General features: G+C 38.2%; 2 protein-coding genes across 13 annotated transcripts; one reads left to right on the top strand and one right to left on the bottom strand.

Annotated features, from left to right (window-relative positions):
• Positions 1 to 456: 456 nt before the first annotated feature.
• On the bottom strand, positions 457 to 4,715 carry LOC116166586 (lon protease homolog, mitochondrial). 2 transcript variants are annotated; one of them, XM_031481584.1, is made up of 11 exons: positions 4,249 to 4,715; positions 3,943 to 4,201; positions 3,445 to 3,884; positions 2,925 to 3,229; positions 2,225 to 2,454; positions 1,979 to 2,171; positions 1,570 to 1,933; positions 1,358 to 1,523; positions 1,066 to 1,249; positions 825 to 1,014; positions 457 to 777 (listed from the first exon to the last, which is right to left on the bottom strand). In XM_031481584.1, the coding sequence occupies exons 1-11, from the start codon at positions 4,630 to 4,632 to the stop codon at positions 577 to 579; spliced, it is 2,916 nt and encodes a 971-aa protein (XP_031337444.1). In that variant the 5' UTR covers positions 4,633 to 4,715; the 3' UTR covers positions 457 to 576. The 2 variants fall into 2 exon arrangements, with proteins under 2 accessions (XP_031337444.1, XP_031337445.1); XM_031481585.1 differs by having other exon boundaries at positions 3,445 to 3,833.
• A 7,747-nt stretch (positions 4,716 to 12,462) lies between these two features.
• Positions 12,463 to 27,223, top strand: LOC116166815 (myogenesis-regulating glycosidase). Of its 11 annotated transcripts, none has more exons than XM_031481963.1 (7): positions 16,564 to 16,777; positions 16,855 to 16,937; positions 16,989 to 17,300; positions 17,726 to 17,790; positions 24,750 to 24,903; positions 24,955 to 26,718; positions 26,768 to 27,223. In XM_031481963.1, the coding sequence occupies exons 3-7, from the start codon at positions 17,292 to 17,294 to the stop codon at positions 27,083 to 27,085; spliced, it is 2,310 nt and encodes a 769-aa protein (XP_031337823.1). In that variant the 5' UTR covers positions 16,564 to 16,777; positions 16,855 to 16,937; positions 16,989 to 17,291; the 3' UTR covers positions 27,086 to 27,223. The 11 variants fall into 11 exon arrangements, with proteins under 11 accessions (XP_031337819.1, XP_031337823.1, XP_031337824.1 ...); XM_031481964.1 differs by having other exon boundaries at positions 16,820 to 16,937; positions 16,993 to 17,300; XM_031481966.1 differs by having other exon boundaries at positions 16,565 to 16,777; positions 16,820 to 16,937; positions 16,989 to 16,992.
• The last annotated feature ends 588 nt before the right edge of the window (positions 27,224 to 27,811 follow it).

Here is a 27,811-nt window from a genome sequence, read left to right as displayed (position 1 = left end):
AATTTGGTACGTCCTTCAATAACCTTACAGTTATTAGTTCTTAACAGAAACAGTAGTTGAGCATGATATTTAATTCAGATTAACCAGTTTGAAGTAGGTTGAGAATTGCGATCATATTTTATGTGTCATGCCAACTCTGCAATGCTCTCTTTTGTTTCTAGTAAACTGGTAAAAAAATTTAAAAAATGGACCTCTCAAATTTATGTCGTTAAAAATTCTCTCGATAATTATCTATCTTCTTAGTTTACTTGTCGAGCAATTGATAATTATTGATAAATATATGTAGGGATTTATTGACCAATGTTTTTAAAGGCACAATCACAACACTTTATCAACTATTAATCGATAATTCTCGATAAGTTATAAATTTTTTTAATTCACAGCACTAGTTTCTACTTACACAGGAAAACAGGATGATGGTTTTTATATTGCCTGAGTGCGTTAAATGAAGCATAATTAATGAAAACAAATAGTAACAATTTATTCAGTTTTATAAAAATAGTACAAATAAGAAAAATGTACTTTATATACAACACTTATAAATAGATACATTTTAACAATCACATATTAGCCTATTCACACTGTCGCAGCGGTAAATTTAGATACTGAAGGGGGTGTAATTGTTGATGTAGCCGGCGAGAAGACAATATCGAAGATTTCATTATAGTTATTTACAAAGTGAACTTCCAAGCCTTCGGTAATGAACTGAGGAAGGTCATTGTAATCTTTCTTATTTTCTTCGGGTAAAATGATACACTTTACTCCTGATCTTTTCGCCTAAAAAAAATGTGAGATCTTACAACACCGAGCTTGTTGTAACTTACGGCGATAGTTTTTTCTTTAATCCCACCGACTGGAAGAATTTTACCCATTAACGAAATTTCGCCGGTCATTGCAACATCTTGTCGAATCGGCTCATTTTTGGCTAACGACAGTAAAGCTGTGACAATGGTACATCCTGCACTGGGGCCGTCTTTTGGTGTTGCTCCTTCCGGGACATGCAAATGCAAGTGACTAAAAAATAGTTTGAGTACCTACACGATTTGTAAAATGAAATATCGTTACCTGTTTTCTAGGAATTTATTTTCGGGATCTAGCGCGCGCAGGTAATTCCGCGCGACGGTAAGGGCAATTCGAGCAGATTCTTTCATGACATCTCCCAAATGTCCCGTGATTTCTAGACTGCCAGTGTTGTCTTTTTCTCCCGACTTTCTTCTGGTCGTGGTTTCAATGAATAATGTTGATCCACCTAGTTAAGAAAAATTGTTCTAGCAAGCCTTTCCGTTACAATTTGACCTTGAAAAAAGCAATGGCTCGTTTCTTCAAGGTTAAATTTTAACAGGAACCTCTGTATTACCCATAGCGGTCCAAGCTAATCCCATCACAACTCCCGGCGGTGTGTGTGGATACATTCTGTCATGGGTAAATACAGGTTTGCCAACAAACTCGGCTAGATTACTAGGGGTCACTTGAACAAACGAAGTCTCATCTTTGACCACCTTATACGCCACTTTTCTTACTACCTGCATTAGGTATGCTAAGAAATAATCTTTCGAATCCGTTACTGACCTTTTCTATGTGTTTTTGTAAATTCCGCACACCAGACTCACGACAGTAACTCTTGATAAGTACAGTCAGTGTGGCATCCTCTAAGTTAATATTGGTACTCTTTAGACCGCTATCCTTCATTGCTTGAGGGAGTAAATATTGTTTCGCGATGGCAAGCTTTTCTTCGGCAACATATCCAGACATATCGATCATTTCCATACGATCGCGCAATGGTTCCGGTATTGTATCGATCACATTTGCGGTGCAAATGAATAAAATTTTAGATAAATCAACGGGAACGTCTAAATAATGATCTAGGAAATTTGCATTTTGCTCTGGATCTAGTAATTCCAGTAACGCCGAGCTGGGATCTCCCGTATATCCCCTGAAAGGATTGGTAAGAATTATAATTATTTGTACCATGACTTACTTTCCAATTTTGTCTACTTCGTCAATGAGTACCAACGGGTTTTCAGTTCGTGTTTTCTTCAAACACTGGATAATTTTACCAGGCATAGCTCCTACGTAAGTACGTCTGTGGCCCTTAATCTCGGCGACATCGGTCATGCCACCTACCGAAAATCGAAAATATTCCCTATTTAAAGCTCGCGCAATTGATCTTGCTGAAAGAATAATGGGTTTACTGGATCTCTACTTCAGAGGGTGGTATTAATACCGATACTAGTTTTACCGACACCCGGCGGCCCATGAAAACATAAAATTTTCCCTTGGGTCGATCCTTTTAATTGACTAACCGCTATAAATTCTAAAATTCGTCTTTTAATATCTTCCATTCCATAGTGATCTTGCTCTAAAATTGTAGATGCTTGTTCCAAATTTAAGTTTTCTTCACTTTGAACGCCCCAAGGTAATGACGTTAACCAATCCAAGTAATTTCTTGTTACACTGCACAACAAATAGCATAATTAGATGGGCGGAGCCACGACATATTTTAGGAGCCAAAGATATCCACGGTTACCCAATACTCAAAATTTTCATTTTAACCCGAAATTTCTATCGATTTTCTTAGCATCCCCACCAAATTTCCTCCTTATTTCCCTACCGTTTAGCTACCAAAAGAGTGTTGTGAGTGAAATACATTTTTTAGTAATCTTAATATGTAAACAAACACATTGCAAATGGGTTTCTTAAAAAAATTAAGTTAAAACTACTCTTAATTAAAATTAGGTAATGTGATTAATATTTCTGTCTGCTTCTATCACATGGAGGGAGCGCATGCGCACTCTCTTACATCGATGCGTACACAACGAACAGACAGAAGACACAATTCTATCAATTTGCGAAATCCCAACAAGCTCACAAGATTTTTCCTACATAGTTTCCCGGCTATTCCTCCCAATTAAAGATTTACTTACTTAAATTCAGAGCTATGGCCCTCTAAGAAGCTAAGCTTATTTAATTCCTCCTCGATCACGCTTGAAACGGCCTGGGGCAAAATTTTATCTTTAATCCTTTCTCTGAATTTTTCACCAATTGCATCCTTATCCTCCTTTTCCAAACCGAGCTCCTTTTTGATGACCTTTAACTGCTCTTGCAAGATGTATTTACGGTGATGTTGTTTTACTTTCTCCTCGACCTCACGACCTATCTTTTGTTGTAGCTTTGATAGTTCATATTCTTTCTTCAACAGTGATAATGACAGCAGCAGGCGTTTAGGGATCTAAAATTATAGCAATTAGGCCTTGCCTTATTAAATTTACATTCCTACTACTGTCCTCAACCTACTTAATTAAAATTAATCGTGTACCTATTAATTAAATTTGCTCTTAAAGTATCCCAATTAAAAATCAAATTGGGTTTAAAACATCAAAATTAGGTTTTTATTCCTGTCAGTGATACAAAAAAATATTTAAAAAAAAGATATGAACAACATACGTCCAATTCCTCTAAAACTTCTTGTAATTCATGCCCTTCGGCAGCAGTAAGAGCAGCACCCAAATCGCTGAGATAAACCGGATTATCAACAACTCGCTGCCCTTGGTGCATCATTTGTTGCAAACTATCCCTATACAGAGGATTGAGGCTGATAATGTCACGAATCGTTTTGATAACTTCTTGAGTAAGAGCCTTCACCTCCTCCGTTTGGCGAAATTTATGATGAACCACATTTTCAACCTCCACCATTAAAAGTAAATCTTTCACAGAGAGACCCTCTTCTGGTTGTTTCGACTGTGTCTCGGCTTGTTTCGTATCGACTGTCGTCGAAGTTTTCTTTCCACGATTATTACGAGCTTTTCGCCGTCTCTTATCATTATCGGATTCGTCTACAAAAACGTTCAAAGACGTCTTAAAAGGAGGAAACTTAAGTTTCATCTCTACCGGAAAAGAGCAAATACTACTCTTTTCGTTCATATATAAAGAATTTCATGTTACCTCGCGGGGCCTCCTCCTCATTTTCAAGAATTTGACCTGTAATTTTAATACGTCGATGCGCCATTACGACCAGTCTGAGCCGGTCGCCTAAATCTTGCATTTCGTGAATTTGCGCGAATACACCGACATTGTAAACATCACCAAGATTTTTAACAACTTCAGAATCGTTTTCTTCCTCTTTCTTTAAGAATATTCCGCAATAAGGTTGGTTAAGTTTCACTTTACGTCTAATCAGTTCAATCAAAGTAGGATTCGTTAACTGAAAATTAGAATGCAGTGCAACAAATCGTCGGAAGCAAAACTCACCTCTATCAGCTTTATAAATCTGGGAAAAACTATATTTCTACTAACTGCAATTACAGGGACGTGCGGCCAGACTTCTGGCACAACCACGGTCGCAGGCAAAGCAGTGTGGGGGTTGTAATTATCATCTTGCGGTGGAGGCTGCTCATCGCCTCCACCAGATTCATCTTTAGTGGCAAAGTAACGGAATCCAAGCGCGCATTTACATCTGTCCACTAATTTGCTTCGGTCCCTTTGGATTAACCTAGACGTGCATTTAAAATGAGATGCTAATGTGAAAGTTCTAGAATGTGAGGTTAGGGTAAGGATTCTGTTGTACGATGAACGTAAGAACAACGGGTGACGCCTCAATAAATGAGCACCGATTAAAATATTCGATAAATTCATCTCGTTACATACAAATTAGTTCATTTACTTAATAACTAAATATTTAGATTTTTCAAAAATCAAACTGAAAATTCTACAGTCAAAACTGCCAACCACGAAATTCTGGGGGAAAAAATAAAGCACTAGAATTTTGCCCCATTATCACCGAGTTCAAATACTTAGGAGCCGATCACATTGGGAAAGATGTATTATTAACATAACAAAAGTGAATTGGAGCTTTATATGGCCGACTGCGTTTTGCAGTACTCTTATAGAACGTATATTACCACATGGACTCATCACGTCATAAAATTCAATAAATGGATTAGAATAAAATTGCGTGATCTATTGGATGCATATCCTCCAGGGGTTTTCAGAGCTTGAATGAGGCCATTTCAGCACTTCAGAACCATTTGCCACTAAACCCGTGAACTGTATACACTCTTTTATAAAAAAAATAGCCACAGATTTATCCTCGAGCATTTTCTTAGGGCTCATTAAAGTACACCACCCTTTTTCGAAAACGGTCGACAGAGAAGGAATGAGAGAACCGGCGACTACGGTTCATAAGAAAAAAAAAACTTTGGGGTAGGGCCGTTCCGGAGCAGGAAGTGCCAGGTTGTCCACTACACGCTCTAATCATTTCTCTGTCCAACAAAAACTCACCTCAGGGTGATATCTCAACAAAATAAGGAAGTTGCGAAACTTTTATTGGGATTATGTTGGATTTTCACCAATTTTTTCTAAAATTTCTGGTCTCGCGATTATTTTCTAAGACGTTAAATGTTGTTTTTTTGTTTTTTAAAAATATGATATATTTAACTTTTCTTGTAATTGACAGCCAATTACACCATTGAATATGTATGACATGTATGTGTGAATAAGTAACTTATTCAATGATTGCACTCTTTAGGATTGCCTCCACATATATAGATCTTCTGTTTATTTAACTATAAATTAACACTACGATTCTATAACTAAAATAATGAACAGATCAACTGCATATGCAAGCACAAGGCACAAGGTAACAACGGCAATGAATTTCATTGACGTATCTCCCTCATTTTTCATGACGCCCTCTATCGGTCTTAGAGCGCAATCTTGGTGATCGCCGCTTTGGTACCGGCGCTACATCCACTCCTTCCCCAGTGAGCTGCTCTGAAGATGCAGGGAACGACACCATTTTTCTTTTTGTAGCATGTGACATTCGAGCTGGTTTTGGCGGCGATACCTGAGGATCCTGTAACAGAGGTGGAGTTGGACTGCTGTCTATTAATCTAGAAGTCGGCTTGCTGGGTTCGGAGAATTCAATGAATGCAGGTTTGAGGTCGTCTGTGGAAATTGTTTTTTCTTTCCCATTTACTTCGATGACGTAGTTGCGATCGTTAATACGGCGTTTGACCAGATGTGGACCTGAATACGGAGGCTCCAGTGGGCTGCGTATTTTCCCAATCTTGTAGAACACGTGGGTGCAGGTGCGTAAGCTTGTGAAAAAGAATGGTTTGCTTCCTACGTGATTCGACGCAGGAACTGGACGGATGGCTTGCGAGAGACAGCGCAGTTTGTCCAAAAAAGTTGTTTCAGAGACGGGCGGTTCTTGGGTGCGAAAGAACTCTCCCGGTATTCTCAACGAGGTTCCAAAAACCATTTCCGCCGGTGAGGCTTGCAAATCTTCTTTTAAAACTGTACGCATGCCGAGGAGAACCAAGGGCAGTGCTTGTGGCCACGGTGTCTGTGGGTGGCACATAAGGGCGGTTTTTAACGTTCTGTGGAGCCGCTCCACCATACCATTTGCCTTAGGATGGTAAGGAGTCGTGTGCTGGTGTTTAGCTCCGATTCTACGATATAGAGCGGCAATTAATTTGGCCTCAAACTCCTTACCTTGGTCAGATGTAATTGTGAGCGGTGTTCCAAACATACAAATCCAATTCTCCCAAAGCGCTCGGGCAACCACTTCGGCTGACTTGTCTGTAATGGGGGCTGCGACAGGCCAACGAGTGAAACGGTCTATCACCGTTAAACAAAATTGTAACCCATCCGTGAGTGGAAGCTTGATGAGGTTCACATGGATGTGTTGGAACCTTGTGTTCGGTGTGTCGAATTTACCAAGTTCTGCGCGATTGTGCCTAGAGACCTTGGCACGTTGGCACTTTTCGCAATGCTGTGCCCATCGAAAGACGTCTTTTCTTAGGCTGGGCCAATAGTACGTTTCTTGTATCTTTTTTGCAGTGGCGCGACCACTTGGGTGCGCCAGATTATGAACAGCATCGAAGACTTGACGTCGTAATTGAACTGGTATGTACGGCTTCAATAAGTTGTTATAAGCCACACAGTAAAGCATGTGGCCGTCGAGGTTGAGGGAGCGTAGTTTGATTTTTGACTTACGGAGTAAGTGTGGCAGTTGCTCATCTGTAACTTGGGCCGTCGCTATTGTGGCCGCATCTAACATAGTTGGCCACGCGATTGTGCATGAGCGAGAGAGCGCGTCAGCGACACAGTTCTCTACTCCTGGGGTGAACTCGAATCGTGCATCAAATTGAGCGATAAAATCCAGATGATTTACTTGCCTGGGAGATGCCTTATCTGCACGTTGGGCGAGGGCGTATACTAACGGCTTATGGTCCGTGAAAATTGTGAAAGGGCGTCCTTCAAGGATTCGCCTGAAGTTTTTGATTGCAGCGAACACTGCAAGGAGCTCACGATCATAGGTGCTGTATCGTTGCTCAGTGGGGGAGAGCTTGCGGGAAAAGAATGCCAAAGGAACCCATTTGTTTTCTTGCCACTGGTCTAGGGCGGCGCCAATGGCGTTGCTAGAAGCGTCCGTGCGAAGTGCGAGACGGGCTGCGGGCTCGAGAAAGGCGGCGCCGACAGCTTTAGCGATACTTGCGCGGCAATCGATGAATGCTTTTTCTTCCGCTTCAGTCCACTGTAATTTAACCTGCTTTTTTGGAGCTCCTTTTAAAAACTCGGTCAATGGAGCCTGCAGGTGGGCTGCATGAGGGATGCAACGACGATAATGATTCATCACACCCAAAAAACGCCGGAGCTCAGTTGAATCGAGTGGCTTTGGGAAGTCGAGAATCGCTTGCACCTTGGCAGCGGGTGGTTTGAAGCCGTTTTTCGAAACATCATAGCCTGCGAAAATTACCTGTGATGCGCCCAGTGTTGACTTGGCCCAATTGGGATGGAGGTTTGCAGCTTGAAGCACTGTGAAGAGTTCAATGAGGTGATGCCGGTGCTCTTCGTGCGATTTGGAATGGACCAAGATGTCGTCGACGTAGCATTTGACAAAATCCATTTTTTTAAGGAGATGATTCATTGTCCGCTGGAGGGTCTGGGCGGCGTTGCGAAGTCCCATTGGCATACCAATAAATTCGTACAACCCAAAAGGCGTTGTAACGGCGGTTTTTGCAATATCCTTGGCTGCCACAGGGATTTGATAGAAAGCGCGATGGAGATCCACGACGGAAAATACCGATCCTTTGCTTTCCTGTAGAAGATCCTCTATGATAGGTAGAGGGTAGCGGTCAGGGACTGTGGTGGCATTCAGACGTCTATAATCTCCTGTCGCTCGCCAACCGCCACCTTTTTTTGGTACCATATGTAAAGGACTGGCCCACTGACTTGAAGAAGGCCGGATAACTCCACTTTTCAACAGTAAATCAAATTCATTTTTCGCAGCTGCTAGACGCTTTCCAGACAGGCGACGGGGACGGTCAAAAACTGGATGTCCATTAGTAACAATGACGTGTTGTACTGGAAAGTCGGACAGGACTGCCATCGTTTTGCGATTAGCCGGCGAGCTCTGGAACTCACGGACAAGCCGCGCATAAACGGACCCAAGGTCACCGTCGGGCACACTGACACCTGGAGCAATTGCCACGCTATGCACTTGTGCTGGCGCGAGTTGAGCAGGAGTCGATAGTGATGTTAGCGGGTCGATAATGCATTTTTGTCGCAAGTCGATGATAAGGCCAAAATTCTGCAGAAAATCGGCTCCAAGGATTGCCAATTGGACGTCAGCAATGGTGAAGTGCCAGGTAAAATCTCGCCGGAGACCAATATTCAGTGATAATTCTTTCGTGCCATAAGTTGCGATGACAGAAGAATTGGCTGCGTGCAGGTCCAGCTCTTGCCGTGGAAGGCGCTTTGATATCGCCTTTCTGGGGATGAGTGAGATTACGGATCCGGAGTCCACTAGGAATCGCATGGATGTGCGTTTATCTGTGACAAGAAGGCGGTTTTCAATGAGTAACTCACCAACGGCGACCACCTTATGCGGCGTCGGTGGACCTAGTTTTCCGAAGCCTTGGCGTATGAACATGGGGAGTGACAATATTTCGCCTGCAAGCCAAATCGATTATGATACCAGCACACGCGTTCAGATCGAGCAGATGTGGAAGAGCTCTCCCGCGCTTGAGATGGCGTCCGTGAGCGACTGCGACCTCTTCGTGGCCCAACTGATGTGCGCGGAGCACCTGCCACCAGCGACTTGATATTTGCGGTTAGCTGATTGATTGAAGTGCGCAATGAAACCAACTCGGCGGCAACCATATCGGCCTGCGGGTGCGATGGTTTGAATGGCTGCGTCACGGCTGCCAGGTTGGAGCTGCTGGTTGATGTGGACACCACTGTCGGGTTGAGGTCCTCAATTTCGTCGGCGGCAACTGCCAATTCCTCGAGATTGGATGCTTTAAATACCTGCAGCAAACGTCGCGTGGTTGGCGGCAATAAGTCGAGCCATTTTACACGAAGGACATCATTTGAAGCGCGATCTCCGGCTAAAAGCTGCATTTGCCGTAGTAGCTGTGAGGGCTTGCGGTCGCCCAGCTCGAGACCTGTAAGAGCTTTGTGCAATTGCCTATCAGCGGAGTCCATCAAGCGTGCAAGTATCGCGGTTTTAAGGGCGGTATATTTCTCTGCAGTCGGGGGCGAACGCAAAATGTCTGCAACTTCGACTACCGTATTGGGATCAAGGTTCGCCACAGCTAGATTGTATTTTGTAGAGTCTGTTGTGATACGGTGTACAGCGAAGACGGCTTCGACTTGTACAAACCAAAGTTCAGGATTCGCGCGCCAGAACGGTGGCAATTTACAACGATCCACGGAAACAGCGGTTGGCACATTTTCAGTAGCCGCGGGAGGTTGACCGGGAAGATTATCGTTTGGCATATTGGGTCGTTATTTAAAATTATCTTTAAACGACGAATCGACAAGATGGCGTGTCTTTATCAGAATACCGCAGACAATTGCGCGAAGGCGAGATAACCGAATTTTTAATCGTGTTGTTCACGTAGGTATATAACTCGTTTTTTAATCGGGGTCACCACTATAGATCTTCTGTTTATTTAACTATAAATTAACACTACGATTCTATAACTAAAATAATGAACAGATCAACTGCATATGCAAGCACAAGGCACAAGGTAACAACGGCAATGAATTTCATTGACGTATCTCCCTCATTTTTCATGACGCCCTCTATCGGTCTTAGAGCGCAATCTTGGTGATTGCCGCTTTGGTACCGGCGCTACACATATTTTTACATTTTTCCTCCCACCGATATGTCTCAAGCCTTGTTATTATTTTACTCATTCCCAACTTCTTCACGCATCCTTCAATATGCAACTGTTTAATTTACTTAATATCTTCTATGGATTTCGTCATAAACTGTATGATAACTTAAGAGCTAGTGCTGAAGACAAGTTTTTCGTTCATTTTACTTTACCCTCCTCCCACAATCCGCTCTAGAGATATGAGGGATTATAACCGATCACGATTAGGGGATGAGGACAAGGACTATGGTTGGTAGGAATAAATTCCTTTCATTAGAGCACCATGAATGATAAAACCAGTCCCCCTTTCCTATCCCCTGTTTTGATAAGGGGTACCGTATCGTACCGTATGGGTGGCACTCGCTAGGTCCCTAGGTCTGTGCAACAATTGTGGTATGACTGCCGGGACCGCCAGCTTTATATGCCCTCCGAAGCATGGCAGTCAGGAGGTGTTCTATCTATACCACTATAAAAACTGGCAAGTTAGAGACCGCTACGCCAAATTGATAAGGGGTAAGAAAGAAGGGTGGTAGTTGGTAAAGTACAGTTCCTTTTGTTGAGACCTTTGTGGCCGTTTGCACCGACAAATTTAAGCGGAGCTTAGCCTAAACGTAGCTTAAAATCCATGGCAGCGAATATTGAGACAATAGTTACCATGGATTTTAAGCTACACTTAAGCTAAGCCCCGCTGAAATTTGCCGGTCCAAACGGCCATTGATGTAATACCATAAAAGATAAAATCCATTTCTTAGAAAGTGCGCTGAGTCTTTTTGTGTAACAAATAGAACTTCTTTTTTCACTTTGCGTTACATTAAATGTTTAGTGTTAAATGTTTCAACTGCCGCGATCGCTTCGTGTGAGGGCTTTCATATAAGCCAATGCTCCTACTAAGCAGCTCTGTAACCGCCTAGGGTGAAGGGGCACTTACATAATACCCACTTGCCTCCCATTCAGGCGTACTAATTACTAACTTTCATGTCTCCATCTCTTCCCCGTTACGCGTTCTCCACATCCCCTAATACGCCTCGCTCACGGTCTTCTTCACTTTTTTGTCACGACACCTTCATATATCATTCTACATTCGTCGCAATTTTCTCTTCACATAGGTTAGAACTAGCGTGTAAACGTATATCATACGTCTGTTGAGCGGTTAAGTTCTCTTTTTATGTAATTTTTTTAATTTTGACAGTACAACAAACAAAAGTTTATTAATAAACAACAATTAAAAATTCAATATAACTCTTCTCTGTGGTCTATGTCAAAAGTTTTAGATTCTTTACACATGCATTTGGAGATGTATAAGTTTGGTTTTCGATGCCCAAGATATGAATTTGAATTTTCTTATGGGCAAAATTAACCACCTTTTGCAAGGCGCGCATCCTCGAGAACAAGCGTCCAAAAATTTTTTAAAGCTCTCTTTCTCGTGGCTCGTGCTATGGTGCCCCCAAAATTAAGTACCTACTATTTTGTGTTTTTAGCGAAATCTACCAAAATGACAATTACGGGTGAACGGGAAGTCGTACGTGGATACCGGCAAAAGAATGTGGTAGCCCCCGACCAGATCTTACTCCTGGTGGAGTCAAAACGCGAATTGCGGATGAATGGGTCGGAAATGGGTACCGGTAAAAGGAATGTGGTAGCCGTCGACAAGATCTGATTGATGATGGAGTCAAAACTGGCGAATATTAGAATCAGTATCTGTCGCATAAAAATGCGCTGAAGAAGTCCTTTCGATATCAGGCAGGGACTTTGACAATTACCTACTTCTTCGGAATTTTTCGAGGCTGTATTTTTCCGATATTTTCACGGGCGTTGTACTATTAGCCTGCTGTGCCCAGAAGTGCACTTCTTGTAAATGATTTTGAACTCTGTGGACTTCTGTAAATTGTATTTCCTTGGGAAGTTTGGAGACAAGGATAAAAGAAATGAACAATAGTAGCCAACGACCCGTTGTTTATTCTTGTATAAAAACAAATTTTAAATACATGTTACAAGGTCAATTAACAGCAAAACAAGCAATGCATGACTGTATCAAATGGTACCACTTACCTATAAGAAAGTGGATAAGATATCAATTTATTTTAACAAACTAAAAAGTTACGTAAACGACGATTATAAAATTAAAATTTGGGGATAAATAATAACACGACAACTTTTCATTATCAACTGCATGCCTACACAATAATTGTTTGTCCTCTTACATAACACCCACACTAAGCTTAGGTGGGAAAAAAGATTATCTCACTGAAATACGTATATTTTAAGAAATAAGTAGAAATGTAACTACTAACGCAACAAGTTGTGCGCAATTTCAAGTATTCATGTCTAACAACAATAATCGTAAAGTAGTTGTCGGGCTCTATGATTAAGTATTACAGTTCATAAAACGCATAGATAAATATTTATTCATTTACCTTGAGTCAATAACGTATATATTATGTAGTTTTGGTTATTAGAGGTGCGCATATTAACTAGGTACCTGTTCGCTTCTGGAGTTTGCTCAAAACAAACACCGCTCGAACGTCAGAAGGTTGCTTATTACATTACCTACCAATTTACATCTTTTACGTAAATCCAAATTCGTAAAAAAATAGGTTGTTAAAACTTGATTAAATAGAAAACCTGTTTGAGATGGCGGTAGCACATTTCGTTCCTGTTTATAATTAGATATTGAGGTAGACACTTTGTGTGAGATGCGCGAGTGATTACAAATGTATGTAAAACAAGTGAAAAGTGCGCTATTTCAAAATGAATAACAAAAAGAAAACCCTTTTTGGGAAAAAGAGGAAACCCAAGATTCCCTTTACCGTTCCTATTATTGTTGTGGATTCGGCATCGTCTTCCTCTCTTGCGGCGGAACAACGATCCCCAGGTTGGGCGATTCCCGCACCTTCTGCACCTAGTGACGAGGAAGATGACATGGATGAGGAATCAGGGGACGGTAAGGACGTGCCCGACGTTCCAGAATGTACGGCGTCGTTCAGAAGGAACAGTATTTCTTTGCCAAATTTGGATGCCTTAGAGCTTAATTTGTTGGAAAATTACCATCGAAGTGTTAGTGAGCAAGAGGTGAGTTTTCTAAGGTATCGTCAATTACTTGTAAACGAAGAATTTTATAGTGTCGAAAGTACGTTATTAAATTCTAATGTTGCAATAAGTTCATTTGCAGGAATGAGTATACGTCCCATGAAATAAGAACGTTGTATTGTAAGAGCGGAATGGACGATTGTCATTAATACCTAACTCTGAGAATGCAATAAGGGTGGTGAAAAAGTTGAACGTTGAGTAGCCCGATCGTAATGTCTCCCGTTGCTGATGATAGTTGTAGTCCAATTCCGTTGAATTTTTTGTACGCGCAATATATCGCAGGGACTTTGTCACAGAGATGAAGATGGCACCTACGAGAAATTTTTATAACGGGTACTTAAGCTTCACTATTGGGTGCCATTTTGCAAGGGACCGTTCGTTACAAATAATTTTTTGGGCACTTCCTTTTTGTTTGAGTAAAACTGGAAAAGAAAACTGTATTACTGGAAATTTACTTAAATGTCGTCGATTAGCCCTTATAGTTCTCTAATAAACTACACTACACCTATTGTTCGACTCCTATTAAATTTTACTAGCACGATTACAACAGATCAATATTTACCTTTGATAACGGATCTTAAAGTTATCAAATAAATTTGAAAAAAATCTATAAATACAACTAACCTCTTTATTTACAATGTTTTCTTCGCCGTGTAAGATCTTGAATTCTTTCGGCTATTTTTTTCTCGTCAGTCCTGGGGTAGATATCAGATGTTTTCTAAAGGGTGACATACTTCAACCCGCCGGCTTGAAACAACCTCTCGATGACTACTCTCTGGATTGTGCTTTGGTAATAATTGATTGAAGAATACAGGGTTGTTCTCGATGCTGATTCATTTGCTGGTTAATGGGATTTGATCCAAAAAGTGTAAATTATTATTATACGAAGCCGTCCTCGTATAATGATTTACAATATGTACAAGAATGTTGTTGTTTGTCTAAAGACGAGACAGATAAACATGACATAGTCAACGTTCCTTTCTCATTTGTTAATATAAGATCGAGTAAGATTATATTTGAGCGTGCGTGGGGGTCCCTCCGAAAAAGAAGACAGGTTGTTAAAATTAAAAACAAAATTAGGAAATTTCAGTTTGTAACGTTGCCGTATCCAATTCTCCATCATGTATGAAATCATGTATGAAGTTGGCAATAAGTTAAGCGAATTTTACTAGTAGTTTTAAATCGGAAAAGAATTTCCAGTGCATTTTTTTAGATAAACGACGGGAAATTCGAAATAAAAACACAACCAGTTTTTTTTTCTAAATAAAGCAAATATGTTAATATAAGACCACGCCAAAGCATTAAAGAATTAAGATAACTTAAATTAACCAAAGTCAAAAATTTTATTTCGAGATTGCGATTGCGACTGCAGTATTATTTATACAGACAAAATTTCCACCTTTGCTAAGTATACAAGTGCAGAAGGGCTACTTAAACAAAAAAGCATGCTTTGAATTTGTTGAATTACACACTAGGAATTAACATAGCTCTGATTGAATACATAATCGATTTTTGCGTTTAATCTAATTTGACCTATGTAAAAGACAACGAGATATTTTGTATCCCCTAAAAATATGCAAAGGAATCTGCAGAAGGCCATGGAAGCCATCATATATTCTAAGTTAGAGTACCTATATACACAAACCAATTGTATAATTAGATAGTACCACTATTCGACCTCGTATTCAACACTATGTGGCAGCACAATTTATTTATTATCTTTGGTTTTTAAAATATGGTGCACCCTCTCTTATTTAATAGCTGATTTATTACTAATGTTGGTTGCCTAATTTCATAAATGGTTCAAATTTTTAATTCATATGCTCCCCTTGCGATTTGGTAGTATTCAATGTTCTATTTTTCTATTTTTTTTTACAAATATTTCAAAATTTTCTGGGAATCGTGTCAAAACCTTCCTAGAATATTTTTAGAAACACTTAGAACCTCGCCTTTTAAGATATTCTATAGTTATTATTATAGGTCATTAGAAACTATAAAATCTTGTGGCACCATTATTTTAACAATAGCAAAGTCTACTAATTCGGTTAAACCAATCAACTCACTAATAAATTGGAAAAAAACATGGCCGACATGGGGCATTATGGCAACACACGTTTGCTATAGTTGGTACAGATGGGCGGACGGACTGGACCTCCTGGATCACTGGAAATTTATCAGTTCTTCCTTGTGTGCTGTCGTGATGATAAAACATAATATCTCGCATAACACCTCGCATAATACGTACTGAAAACTTTGAAAAATTCGAAATCGTTCGCGAATTATCATGTACACAAACGATAAGGGTTGTCATGTACATAGACGACCGCACAGAAAATCCAAATGCCCAAAATTAAATCTGTTAGTCCCTTGACCAATGTCTAGTTATTACTGAAAACAGAGTTTGAAATTTTGAAACCGTTCGTGAGCTATCATGTACACAGACGCACGAACGGGCAGAGAACATCCAAAATGATAAACTCGCTTAGGAGCTTGTTAATAAACAGACAAAATAAACTATAACTGTGGTAATGTCTTAACTGAACTCGCCAAATTATTATGCTGTCTACTATGATAGCATACTCTGGCAAAAAGTAGTTTTAAATGAATATTTTTGGCCAAAAACGAACGATAATCTCTATCTCTAGCAATTCTTGGGAAATCTTGGAATTCTTCGGAGATTTTTATGTATGTATGTATGTTAATAGCATTATGCGGGTCACTCTGTAATTGGGCGCATGCCTGTTGAGGGCCCAAAACAAGAGAGGGATAATAATAAAGAGGGATAATAATAGTATTTTCGGGTAGTCTTTAGAAAATCTCGGGTATCCTTTGAACTTGTAAAGATTTTTCACTAAGTGGCAACCCCTTGGCTTTTTCATGTGTTAAACCATTGTTTTTTTTTAAATAAACATTTGTAAATGTCAATTGTTGTACTTTGCTTTTTTATATTCCCAAAAAATCTATGATGTCCGGTACTGTGCAAGTTCCTCCTAACACTTTGTGTGCATTTGTTGTACCATCTGCCCATACGTAACCTTTTGCCTTTATTACATCGCATTTTACGTACGCAACTAATTTATTGTGTAAGGCGGCTATTTTGTTCACTACTGTCTTTCCTACAAAGAAAACGAAGATTTTATGTACCTATACCTTTTTTGGCTATCCCACTTTCTCTTAACGAGGGAGAGTATCAATAATTTGGAAAATGAAAATGCTCAAAACATACAATTACCAAATTAACCACAATTTACGCAAATCATTTTCTTATCGAATAGTCGTAGTTGTGATAACCTAGAATGATAATTTTGTTGTTTGTGCTGACAATTTCAAAGTTATTGATTTAACTTTAAGGATTGGATATGTAAAGAACTACCCTCATTGAGTTATCAATATAAACGACCCCAATAAATAGATCTCAAGCGTAAAACCCACCTAATTTATTATTATATCTCGAATAATGGAAAAAAACTACCCGGCCGAGGGCTATTTTAAAATGAACCGAGAATAGAATGTCTCAACAGTTGGTAAGTGCAAATTTATTTAATGAGGAATGTTATTATTGTTAGGTATTTTTGGTAAACCTGTTGCTCCACAATCATAGAGGACAGTCTGTCTAGTCGTATGTCTACCACATCCGCCAAGTTGTGAAAATCGACAATTTACATCACAGTTATGATTATGAAGGTATTTAATTGTTCGTTTTCGTGGTGTGATCGTGTTTAATTCAAATTTCAGATAGGTATACCAAACTTTTGAGTAGTGGTGGTCAAAAGGTGCTATTTAAGTTCCAATCTAAAATTGCTATGCCTTGATGCGATCCGGGAAATTATATCTATGTATACGTATACGTATCCTTTTAAATGTTATGCAGAGCTTCAGGGCGAACACTTAAAAAAATCAATGTAACTATTCGTAATTGAAAATGATTTCAAAATGTCGCAAACAAAATCTCTCTTTGTGAATACCCTCCTCCTGGAATCCGCTCTTGAGATATAAGCAATTATAATAGATCACGATAAGGGGTCGAGGAGGAGGAGGATGACTATGGTTAGTAGGAATAAATTCTTTTCATTGAGACCTTACGTTAGAGCACCATGAAGGATAAAACCAGTCCCCCCGCCAACCCTCAATTTTCATAAGGGATAAGAAACAAGGGGCGGTAAGTTGGTAGAGAACAGTTCCTTTTATTGAAATCATAAAAGATAACATTCGAAACTAATGCCGCACACCTACTGCACAATGCCAGTCTTATACAATTCTCGCTTTTCTGTAAAGAAAATCCCACAAGAATTTTTTTGGAGACTTTTTCATTTTTAAATTCGCAGGAAAATTAATAGGAAAAGCGAAAAATGACTTCAAGGACACGGCATGAATTGTGAAAATACATTCTATGGACTGGTATATAATTATGTTCTAATACAATTTCCACTTTGTGCTTTCTGTCGTTTTTGAGTATTTCTTCATTGTTGCAGGACACGCAGAAGACGCAACATGTGGAAAGTGATACATCTGATGACGAGTTCATAGTCAAACCCAGGCAAGTACTTATTTTACTTTTTGTGGTGATTTCTGATTGGCAGTGATAATTGAGTGTATAGATATTGGCTTATGGTTTTCTAGTACTCATAACTGGCGTAATACGTAAACAGCTCGTCTATAAAATGAGGAAGCGGTTTTTAGCTCTATATCTAATTGATTCTATGGCTATTTAAATGGAAATTGCTATCTATCAGTCTGCGGGTCATATTTTTCTGTTTCCTATAGCGCAACCGAGTCAGCTATTCGTGTAGGAAACGGATGCTAGACCAGTAATTCCGCTCCCTAACCTATTAACCGCACTCACAATAGTGGCAGTTAATAAGAAGAAAAGATCATTGGTTTTCATGGCTCCAGTGACTTCGAGGCGCTGCTTCCTTTAGGTTGCCCTGCGCAGGCCACCACATTAGAATGATTAGAATATTTTTGAAGGTATTTGTTTATTACAGAAACGGAGGGAAACATGTGCCTTAAATTCCTTTTCTTTCATATCTAGGTCGATTACATAAAAATGTCCCCTCGTACGATACATAAGTTAATTAGATAGCAAGGGCTGTAAAATCAAATGCTATGCAAATATTTGATAGGTACCAAATCACTAAGCGGACCTCTCCACAAAGGTACCTACGTAAACGAAATTACACATTACCTGATATGAAATACGAGTATTTTTCTTTTGATCTTCTTTGATCTTTGGCGCAACGTACCTACTCGAAATTTCATAAAGATAAGATTAGGTACCTACAGTAGAAGGTACCAACATACTAATTCCTAAATAGTTTTAAAAGTGATTATTAAGAATAATTGCCTGTTCGTAAACGATGAGTAAAGATGAGGATAAAATCGAAATGGCCAACATCAGGTAAACCTTACACGTAGTGATGTTAAATTACACGTTTTTTTTAAGTGCGTAATATTACGTGTAAAATTACCAATTGTTTATGTTTTTTATGTATTTTATTTACCGATCAAAATGTATGAAATAGGTATTACATTTATGTAACTTACAAAAATTACGATTTTTTAAATAAAAAACGTAAGTTACGTCAATTTCATAAAAGACATAAATTACATAAAAAAACCGACCTCTTGTAAGTTACGCGTAATATAACCGTTTTTTATGTAACTTACAAATCGTTATTTTACAATCCACATCACTAATCAAAAGTTATGGACAAAAAATCAATTTCGACAAAAAATTCAAAGGGCTGTAACATTTGATCTAGTAGTCCGATCTTGGAACTGTTTGAAATTATGGATTCTACAGGCCACATTCTATAAGAAAATATTTTTCTCCGGTCGATCTGATACAATTTCTTTTTCGGGCCAAAAAAAAGGCAGACCTTCCTTTTTTACCAAAAATCGACTGCACCAAAATTTCTCGGGAAAAACCTTTTTCTTATTAATTTGGGTGCGTAAAACCAATTTTGACAAAAAATTCAAAGGGTTGTAACTTTTGATCTAGTAGTCCGATCTTGGATCTGTTTGAAATTATGGGTTCTACATGCCACATTCTATAAGAAAATATCCAAAACGATTCGTACTTATTCGATTAGACGTCTCAATCAAAACTACACGTTATTAATTTCTCCAAGTCCAATTTCCGGTCGATCTGAGACAATTTTTTTTTCGGGGCAAAAAAAGGCAGTGGTTTAAAACCTTCCTTTTTTACCAAAAATCGACTGCTCCAAAATTTCTCGGGAAAAAACTTTTTCTTATTAATTTGGGTGCGTAGAATCCAAAACGATTGTTACTTTTTCGATTAGACGTCTCAATCAAAAGTTATGGGCAAAAAACCAATTTTGACAAAAAATTCAAAGGGCTGTAACTTTTGATCTAGTAGTCCGATCTTGGAACTGATTGAAATTATGGATTCTACAGGCCACATTCTATAAGAAAATACTTTTTTCCGGTCGATCTGACACAATTTTTTTTCGGGGCAAAAAAAAGGCAGTAACCTTCCCTTTTTACCAAAAATCGACTGCACCAAAATTTCTCGGAAAAAACTTTTTCTTATTAATTTGGGTGCGTAAAACCAATTTTGACAAAAAATTCAAAGGGCTGTAACTTTTGATCTAGTAGTCCGATCTTGGAACTGTTTGAAATTATGGATTCTACATGCCACATTCTATAAGAAAATATCCAAAACGATTCGTACTTATTCGATTAGACGTCTCAATCAAAACTACACGTTATTAATTTCTCCAAGTCCAATTTCCGGTCGATCTGAGACAATTTTTTTTTCGGGGCAAAAAAAGGCAGTGGTTTAAAACCTTCCTTTTTTACCAAAAATCGACTGCTCCAAAATTTCTCGGGAAAAAACTTTTTCTTATTAATTTGGGTGCGTAGAATCCAAAACGATTGTTACTTTTTCGATTAGACGTCTCAATCAAAAGTTATGGGCAAAAAACCAATTTTGACAAAAAATTCAAAGGGCTGTAACTTTTGATCTAGTAGTCCGATCTTGGAACTGATTGAAATTATGGATTCTACAGGCCACATTCTATAAGAAAATACTTTTTTCCGGTCGATCTGACACAATTTTTTTTCGGGGCAAAAAAAAGGCAGTAACCTTCCCTTTTTACCAAAAATCGACTGCACCAAAATTTCTCGGAAAAAACTTTTTCTTATTAATTTGGGTGCGTAGAATCCAAAACGATTGTTACTTTTTCGATTAGACGTCTCAATCAAAAGTTATGGGCAAAAAACCAATTTGGACAAAAAATTCAAAGGGCTGTAACTTTTGATCTAGTAGTCCGATCTTGGAACTGTTTAAAATTATGGATTCTACAGGCCACATTCTATAAGAAAATATTTTTCTCCGCTCGATCTGATACAATTTCTTTTTCGGGGCAAAAAAAGGCAGACCTTCCTTTTTTACCAAAAATCGACTGCACCAAAATTTCTCGGGAAAAAACTTTTTCTTATTAATTTGGGTGCGTAGAATCCAAAACGATTGTTACTTTTTCGATTAGACGTCTCAATCAAAAGTTATGGGCAAAAAACCAATTTGGACAAAAAATTCAAAGGGCTGTAACTTTTGATCTAGTAGTCCGATCTTGGAACTGTTTAAAATTATGGATTCTACAGGCCACATTCTATAAGAAAATATTTTTCTCCGGTCGATCGGATACAATTTCTTTTTCGGGCCAAAAAAAAGGCAGACCTTCCTTTTTTACCAAAAATCGACTGCACCAAAATATCTCGGGAAAAACCTTTTTCTTATTAATTTGGGTGCGTAAAACCAATTTTGACAAAAAATTCAAAGGGTTGTAACTTTTGATCTAGTAGTCCGATCTTGGATCTGTTTGAAATTATGGGTTCTACATGCCACATTCTATAAGAAAATATCCAAAACGATTCGTACTTATTCGATTAGACGTCTCAATCAAAACTACACGTTATTAATTTCTCCAAGTCGTATGCTACATGCAGCTAAGTGCAGAGAGTTGCTGTAATAATTTAATGGTCCGTCCGCGGAAATCGTAATTGCATACATCAAAGTTAAGGAGGCAAAATAAGCCTGGGTGCTTTTCAATAGAATAATCACAGTTTGCTACTCACTCTTCACTTAGTGTGGTCGCAAGTGCAATATTCTTTGTTCTAAATTCTTTAGGTATTCATTTTATTATTTAATTACCGTTGCATTTTCGTATATTTTATATGTTTCTATTTTTCGTGTGTATTTCACTAAACTTACAGCGTATGGTAAGGAATAGCGTTAATTTAATTATCATAGTATCTCAAATTTACGTTCGAACTATCATCATATTCACATAAGGCTCATGCCTTATGAGGCTATGAAATAGTAATAGTACCTATACACCTGCAGTAACACAAAATTCATCCCTTAATTGCGATTTTTATGAATTATTGATTGAGTATAAATTCAAGGGCGTTCATTTCAAAACGAATCAGCGATTGTGATTTGTAATTTTGATAAAAATTAAAAGTTGCAAAAATGCGTCTATTTCAATACGGTTCATTAGCTACTGAAAATTCTGAATTTCATTTAACGTCAAAAATAGCAAGTTTAGGTTCTCCCGTTTTCATGGAAACAATTTTATTAAATAAACTTAATTTTATTTATTTTATGCTCCGCGCCCCATTTTTTATAAGAATGACAGCATTCATAGAATGCAATCATTTGTTTTACTTGATGTACCCTTGCGGTTAAGGCGATCACTTTAACCACTCTTACTGTTAAAGAAAGACCTAGCCTACTTAATCAAACCTATTAAAATGTCAATTTAACATCTGATATAAAAAATGGTCTCCACACAGACAATACAGTCAGTTCCAAATATGTTCGAAATAAACCGAAATTCACCATATTCGTTTCAATTTTTTTCTGGCCCTGCTTGAAAAGATATCATAGGCACTTTATAAGCGCATCAACTATTTTTATATGGACCGGAGAAAAATACGTACTGTATTGAGTGTTTTTTAAAATTACGAATACAACGATGTATGGCACAACATGATTCTTTATTAGAAGAACCACCAATGAATAATTTTGACAGCAAATTGTTAAATAATTGTTTTATATTAGCCTATGTTCACATGATTATTAATCTTTTTTTCACTTGTAAAGTGGGCTTTCTCGGCAGCTTTTGAAAGTGGCTAATAATGAGGTCAATTGGCAAGTTGTCACTTTTACAGATCATAAACCCGAAACTCTGCTCCACTAAACGTTAATTTCCTTCATTTCCATAGAAAGTACATACTGAAAACTGCCATTCAAACGAAATTACTCCTTGGAAATATGTCAATGGCGTCAATATTTTTAAATGGCGATGCTTGAGTTCTATTGATTAACGCGGTTATTCCTAATATTTTTTTTTCAACCCTAAGCTAGTCTTAATGTCGTGAATCATATTTAGAATCGCTGACGCGAGGTTCCCACGGTTTAAATATGCAATGTGCTGACCTAAGGGATTGTAACTTTTCACAGAGATTGGAGCTTTCACCCAGACTTTCTGCCGTGACTGACGATTAGGCGCAATTAAAGGAACAGAGAAGCATTGAAAATGTCGCACATCACTTTGATTCCAATCATCAAAATTAAAACTTGAAAATTAACATGAGCAATATTTGTCTGGGAGAATACAACTTAAAAATTCTACTTTCGCGTATTTGCACACAAAAATTCAAAAAAATAAATCCAATCTAATACGACCCGTTACAGTACCACCTTCTGTTTTTGAAAGCGAAGAAATCCTGATGAGATTCGAAAAACAACAATAAAAGAAACGAGAGCTTCCCATAGAAAAGTGAAAAATCGAACACCCTAAAAACTCCTAAACCTACTCAAAAAACATCCCACATAAAAATGACAGACCTAAAAACCTAATTAACTATCCCCATAAAATTCTAAAATTCTTAAAAAATTTAATGTCAAAAATCCAAAATAAGTAACCTATCCAATCTAAAAAGCAAGTAGGTTTTAACTCAATAAAAAGATTTAAAACAAATTGTATACAATTCTTTCTTTAACTTCATTCGATGTCACTTGTCTTCATTAACAATCTTCAATAAACTTCACAATATATCAAATGGCCATCTACAAACTTTACTTAACTGCACTTTTTTATTTTCATAATAATATTTCATACTTCTATCGTTATCACTTGATCAACAACTTTTTAACCAAAAGTTACTTCACCCCCCTTCACCTTCTGCCCCCCATGGCCATTAACTTAAAAATTTTAAATGACAAGATGGTATCGAGTAATAGCTTGTTTGAAAGGTCTTTCGAAGTCCTTTATCTTGACGTTTGATTTTTTTAAATCGGTCGATTCGTTTTCGAAAAAATTAGAAAAATCTGTATTCAATTTATTTAATCGACCCATCTTAATTTGTTCAGATAGAAAACACAAACAAACGAAAATATCACTTATTTGTTGCGATGGGAAAGAAAGAATTTAATTTACTGTCAGGTACCTTTGTGATAATCTTGGGATAGTGAGAATGCCTGAAATGCACAAAACACGATTGCAGGGATGAGGGGTAAATTTTAAATAATTTAATTTTAATTTTAATCAATTACAACTTTTGACGGTTTTTTGTTTATAACACAAAATCTATAAGGAATATCGTAAAGATGAATTCAACCATTTTAGTAGAAAATTGAAGTACCGTTAGAATAAAAAATTTCTTCAAAATCCGTCGGGTGATTTTCTTAAAAATCGAGTCTTAATAAAATTGCACGGCATAACGTCATGATACCCCACGTATCTAGAGTGATCACCGCCCTTGTAGTGCTTCCTGACTGTCATAGAGTCGCTTAAAACCGGTGATTTTTTTGGCAACGGTATTGTGATGCATTTTTCAAAATCTGATGACGGTAGTTCTCCAGTCTCATGTACTTTACAAACCAGATGGACATCATGCACCTTCTCTGGCAATCCGTCATCACCAGGAACCTTTGTATCTAGCTTTGTATCGTTGATCAAATTCATTCGCTTTCCAGCTCTTCTCCACTAAAGCCCCTTCCTCCATAAATAATTCCTATATACGGACTCCATTTTTTGCAACATCCTTATCTTCATACAAAATTAAACCATCATCTTTTAATAAAGTCATAAAATAGGGGTTTAATATAAGAGAACACAATGATCTTAAAGTAATATCTTTTATGCATAAATAAATGCGTAACAATTAGGTACGAGAAACTAACAATGAACTTCTGGCAAAGCAACTTCGTGGAATTTGACAAATTTAGATCTAAATACTTAACAAAATTACAAAACGATTTGCAGATAATTGCGCTTTTAGTTCGTCAAACTTCAATCATCTCACTTCCCACACATCCCTCAAGCAGAAGAGCAATCCACGTCAGTAGACTGTCATTGCCATTCTCAAATACATCGCCTGAGCAGTTACTTAAACAATTTTTAACTTCCTGCGACAAAACCACTAATGAACTTCGCAACATCATTACGTTTTCCTTTGTTTTAGTGTACCTTTGAAAAATTACAGAAGAAAATCGGTTACCAGTCCACCACTTAAGATGTTGAAACCTCAAGGGGATGACGACGACAGAAGCAATTCACCGGCAAACTCAATTACGTCGATTAATTCATTGGCGAGTTTGCTACGTGAAAAAATGCAGGTGAGTGCCAAAGCGCGTTGGTTGGGCAGGTTAAGGTTCTGTTTTTTTTAGATGTTTCCAGGTGTGCTCAAGAAGAAAAAACCTCACGACTACAAAATACGGGCGTGTGTCGCTTTTCTCTTTTTGACAATTATCTTTCTCGTCACGCTCGCCTATGTTCTTTACCAGCAGAAAGTTTTGCAAAGGGCGTACTTTGAAAAAATTAAATTTAACAAAGCGGCTCGGTTAATTGAAATTTATAATCTGGACGGCATAAATTCGATCCGAGGGCGGCTTGGCATTACAATGAACTACAAGCAGGCGCATTCTTGCCTTCCTGCCGATGAAAGGAACGATGGGAGCATATGTTTTGAGTGGATGGATCGCGCAAGATTGTATTTGAAGCATTACGACTTGAATCCAGAAGTGCGCTGTTATAATCTACAGTGGATATCTCTCTCCGAGAACATCAATCCGACTGATTGCTTCGATTTATCACTTGGAAGTGGGCACTGGTACGGCGGAGGGCAGACTTCGGAATCAGCATGGCCTTTAGAAAAAGGGCTGCATTCCTTTGCACCCTTCGTAACCGGAAGAATTGAAAAACACGAATGGGGAAATGTCCTCAGAAGATTTTTTCTCAACTCAAAAGGTGCAGCAATTCTGATAGATAATGAAACGCCCCTGTACGTGTCTGTAAGTAATCAGCGGGGCAGAGAGCTGTGTCTGCAGGGACAGTATGATAGTTTTGCATTTGTGAACAGATTGCACCCTCTGCCCCATCTAACCTACAGTGTTTGTATCGGTTCCGGAATGACTAGGTTACATTCGTTTATGACTGAAAAAACTTTGTGGGACGGTTTAAAAAAGGAGGAAATTAATATCATCTATTCTCTTCTCACCGAACCTCTGTGGGAAATAACGACAGCTACAAAAGAAGAATTTACTGAAGGCGCGGTTGCCAATTACACTGATGACGTTATCGCCCTTGGTTTTCTAAAACAAGGCCACGTGCTCATAAACGAATTTTGGCAAAAGCAAATTGGGGATTTCACCGTTGACACAGAACGATTTCCTTCACTGGAGGAAACCATTACAATCATGCACAGAAGAGGATTTCGCATAGTTTTCACAATTCAACCCTATATTTCCACAGAAAGTGAAAGTTTTGCTCATGCGGTTAAGAATAGATATTTAATTTCTGAGAGATTTAGTGATAGACGAATTCCGGCATTGACCCGCTACAAATCACTTGAAAGTGCCGGAGTGCTGGATATAACGTATAATCGAACCATACCATGGTTTCAAGACAAACTGAGAGCTGTAATGAACAAATACAAGTTTGACGCTTTCTATTTAGATTTGGGAGTTGCTTACAATATGCCACATTATTACCAATGCGAAAAGCCACTAATTAATCCGGATCATTACAAAACTCAGTTCATAAACAGTATCCAGGGCGCGGTCAACATCTTTGGTGTTAACAGCGCAATTGAAATGCCGAGAGCACCATCGTTTGTATCTCTCCCACAATTTGAATCATCATGGGACGGGTTACAACGAGTTATACCCACAGTTTTGACATACGGATTAATCGGCTATCCCTTTTTAATTCCCGGCGCTGTTGGCGGTGATTACGAAGCGCCGGGTTGGTGGGCGTCTGTCAATTCAACATCTGATGCGGACGTATTGCTGCCAGACAAAGAGTTATACGTACGATGGCTTCAACTCGCAACATTCCTACCTGTTATTCGGTTCACGCACCTTCCTAGCAAATACGGAGATGATAAGGTGCTGGAAATGGCACGCATTTTAACACTACTAAGGCAACAAACGGTGAGTATCTTCACTATACCTTTACTATACACTAAATCAACTTCATTAGGTCACACCTTATTTGAAGAAATATGCGGACGAGGCGTTAGATTCCGGTTTGCCCTTAATTCGCCCACTTTGGATGATAGAACCCAATGATCCCGCCTGCCATATTGTCGCAGATGAATTTTCTGTGGGAGAAGATTTAATAGTCGCTCCAGTTTTATATTCAGGCGCACGTCAAAGAGAAGTATATTTGCCGGCGGGTGTTTGGAAAGATGGGATTGATGGAAGTTTACGAAAAGGTAACCGCTGGATTCACGATTATAAAGTCGAAGATAATCAAATTGCGTATTTCGAAAAAATGCCGGATAATACCAGGTTTTAGTGACAAATCATCTGTCAGTTATGATATGAATTAAAAGACTGAATTTGTGTGTTCTTAGCTTTAATTTGTTGTCGATTATTATTTCCGAATGGGCGAGCGAAGTAAAGAAGGCAATATATATAATTTGAGAGTCGTAAACTGATTTTCCTTGCATCCTTGGTGTACCAGCAACTATTTTACCTAGGCACAATTTCATGCATTTTATTTATTGCAATAATAACCAACTTGAAACTGTATTAGCAGGTCCCTACGTTTCTTAAAATAAATGTAATGGTGGCAGACCGTCACTTCCAATCATTTTTGCAAATGTTGAATAATTGCCGCTTTGTTATACAGTGTGTCCACTTAAGTTCGCAACACGGAGCAAGTTTTCTATTATGAACATTACGAAAAAAAGATATTCTTCATAAAAAGTTTTGCATTATCTGAAATCTAAAATGCAACCAGCAGATATCACATTTTTTAAATCGTATACGAGGTAGGTATGTCAGATAATATGCATTTTGCTTTATTTGTTATAGTATTGAAAATTGCAATAAAGGCAATTTATTTAAAATTGTAAAGTATCAAATAAACAATTAACTCTTTTGTTATAAAAAATTTGATAACCTTTACGTTTCTCAACTTATAGGTTATAATCATAATTATTAATACAAATGGAAAAATTTATTTTACAATTATTAACTTGAATATAGTGCTAAATAATAATTGCGTAATAAACTTCTT

Source organism: Photinus pyralis, unplaced genomic scaffold (genome assembly GCF_008802855.1).
Source record: "Photinus pyralis isolate 1611_PpyrPB1 unplaced genomic scaffold, Ppyr1.3 Ppyr1.4_LG3b, whole genome shotgun sequence".
Classification (NCBI taxonomy): Eukaryota; Metazoa; Arthropoda; class Insecta; order Coleoptera; family Lampyridae; genus Photinus; species Photinus pyralis.
Note: the sequence above shows the minus strand (reverse complement) of the source record. Positions and strands in the feature narration are given on the sequence as shown.

What these genes read in the sequence shown, in the direction of transcription:
- LOC116166586 (XM_031481584.1), bottom strand. Translation starts at nt 4,632, where the DNA reads ATGAATTTATCGAATATTTTAATCGGTGCTCATTTATTGAGGCGTCAC. An exon ending in TGAGGAGGAGGCCCCGCGAG is followed by an intron (nt 3,885 to 3,942) that starts GTAACATGAAAT and finishes CTTTTCCGGTAG; the next exon opens with AGATGAAACTTAAGTTTCCT. An exon ending in GGCCATAGCTCTGAATTTAA is followed by an intron (nt 2,455 to 2,924) that starts GTAAGTAAATCT and finishes TTTGTTGTGCAG; the next exon opens with TGTAACAAGAAATTACTTGG.
- LOC116166815 (XM_031481959.1), top strand. Translation starts at nt 12,915, where the DNA reads ATGAATAACAAAAAGAAAACCCTTTTTGGGAAAAAGAGGAAACCCAAG. An exon ending in GAAGTGTTAGTGAGCAAGAG is followed by an intron (nt 13,236 to 17,725) that starts GTGAGTTTTCTA and finishes TCATTGTTGCAG; the next exon opens with GACACGCAGAAGACGCAACA. An exon ending in GAGTTCATAGTCAAACCCAG is followed by an intron (nt 17,791 to 24,749) that starts GCAAGTACTTAT and finishes CCTTTGTTTTAG; the next exon opens with TGTACCTTTGAAAAATTACA.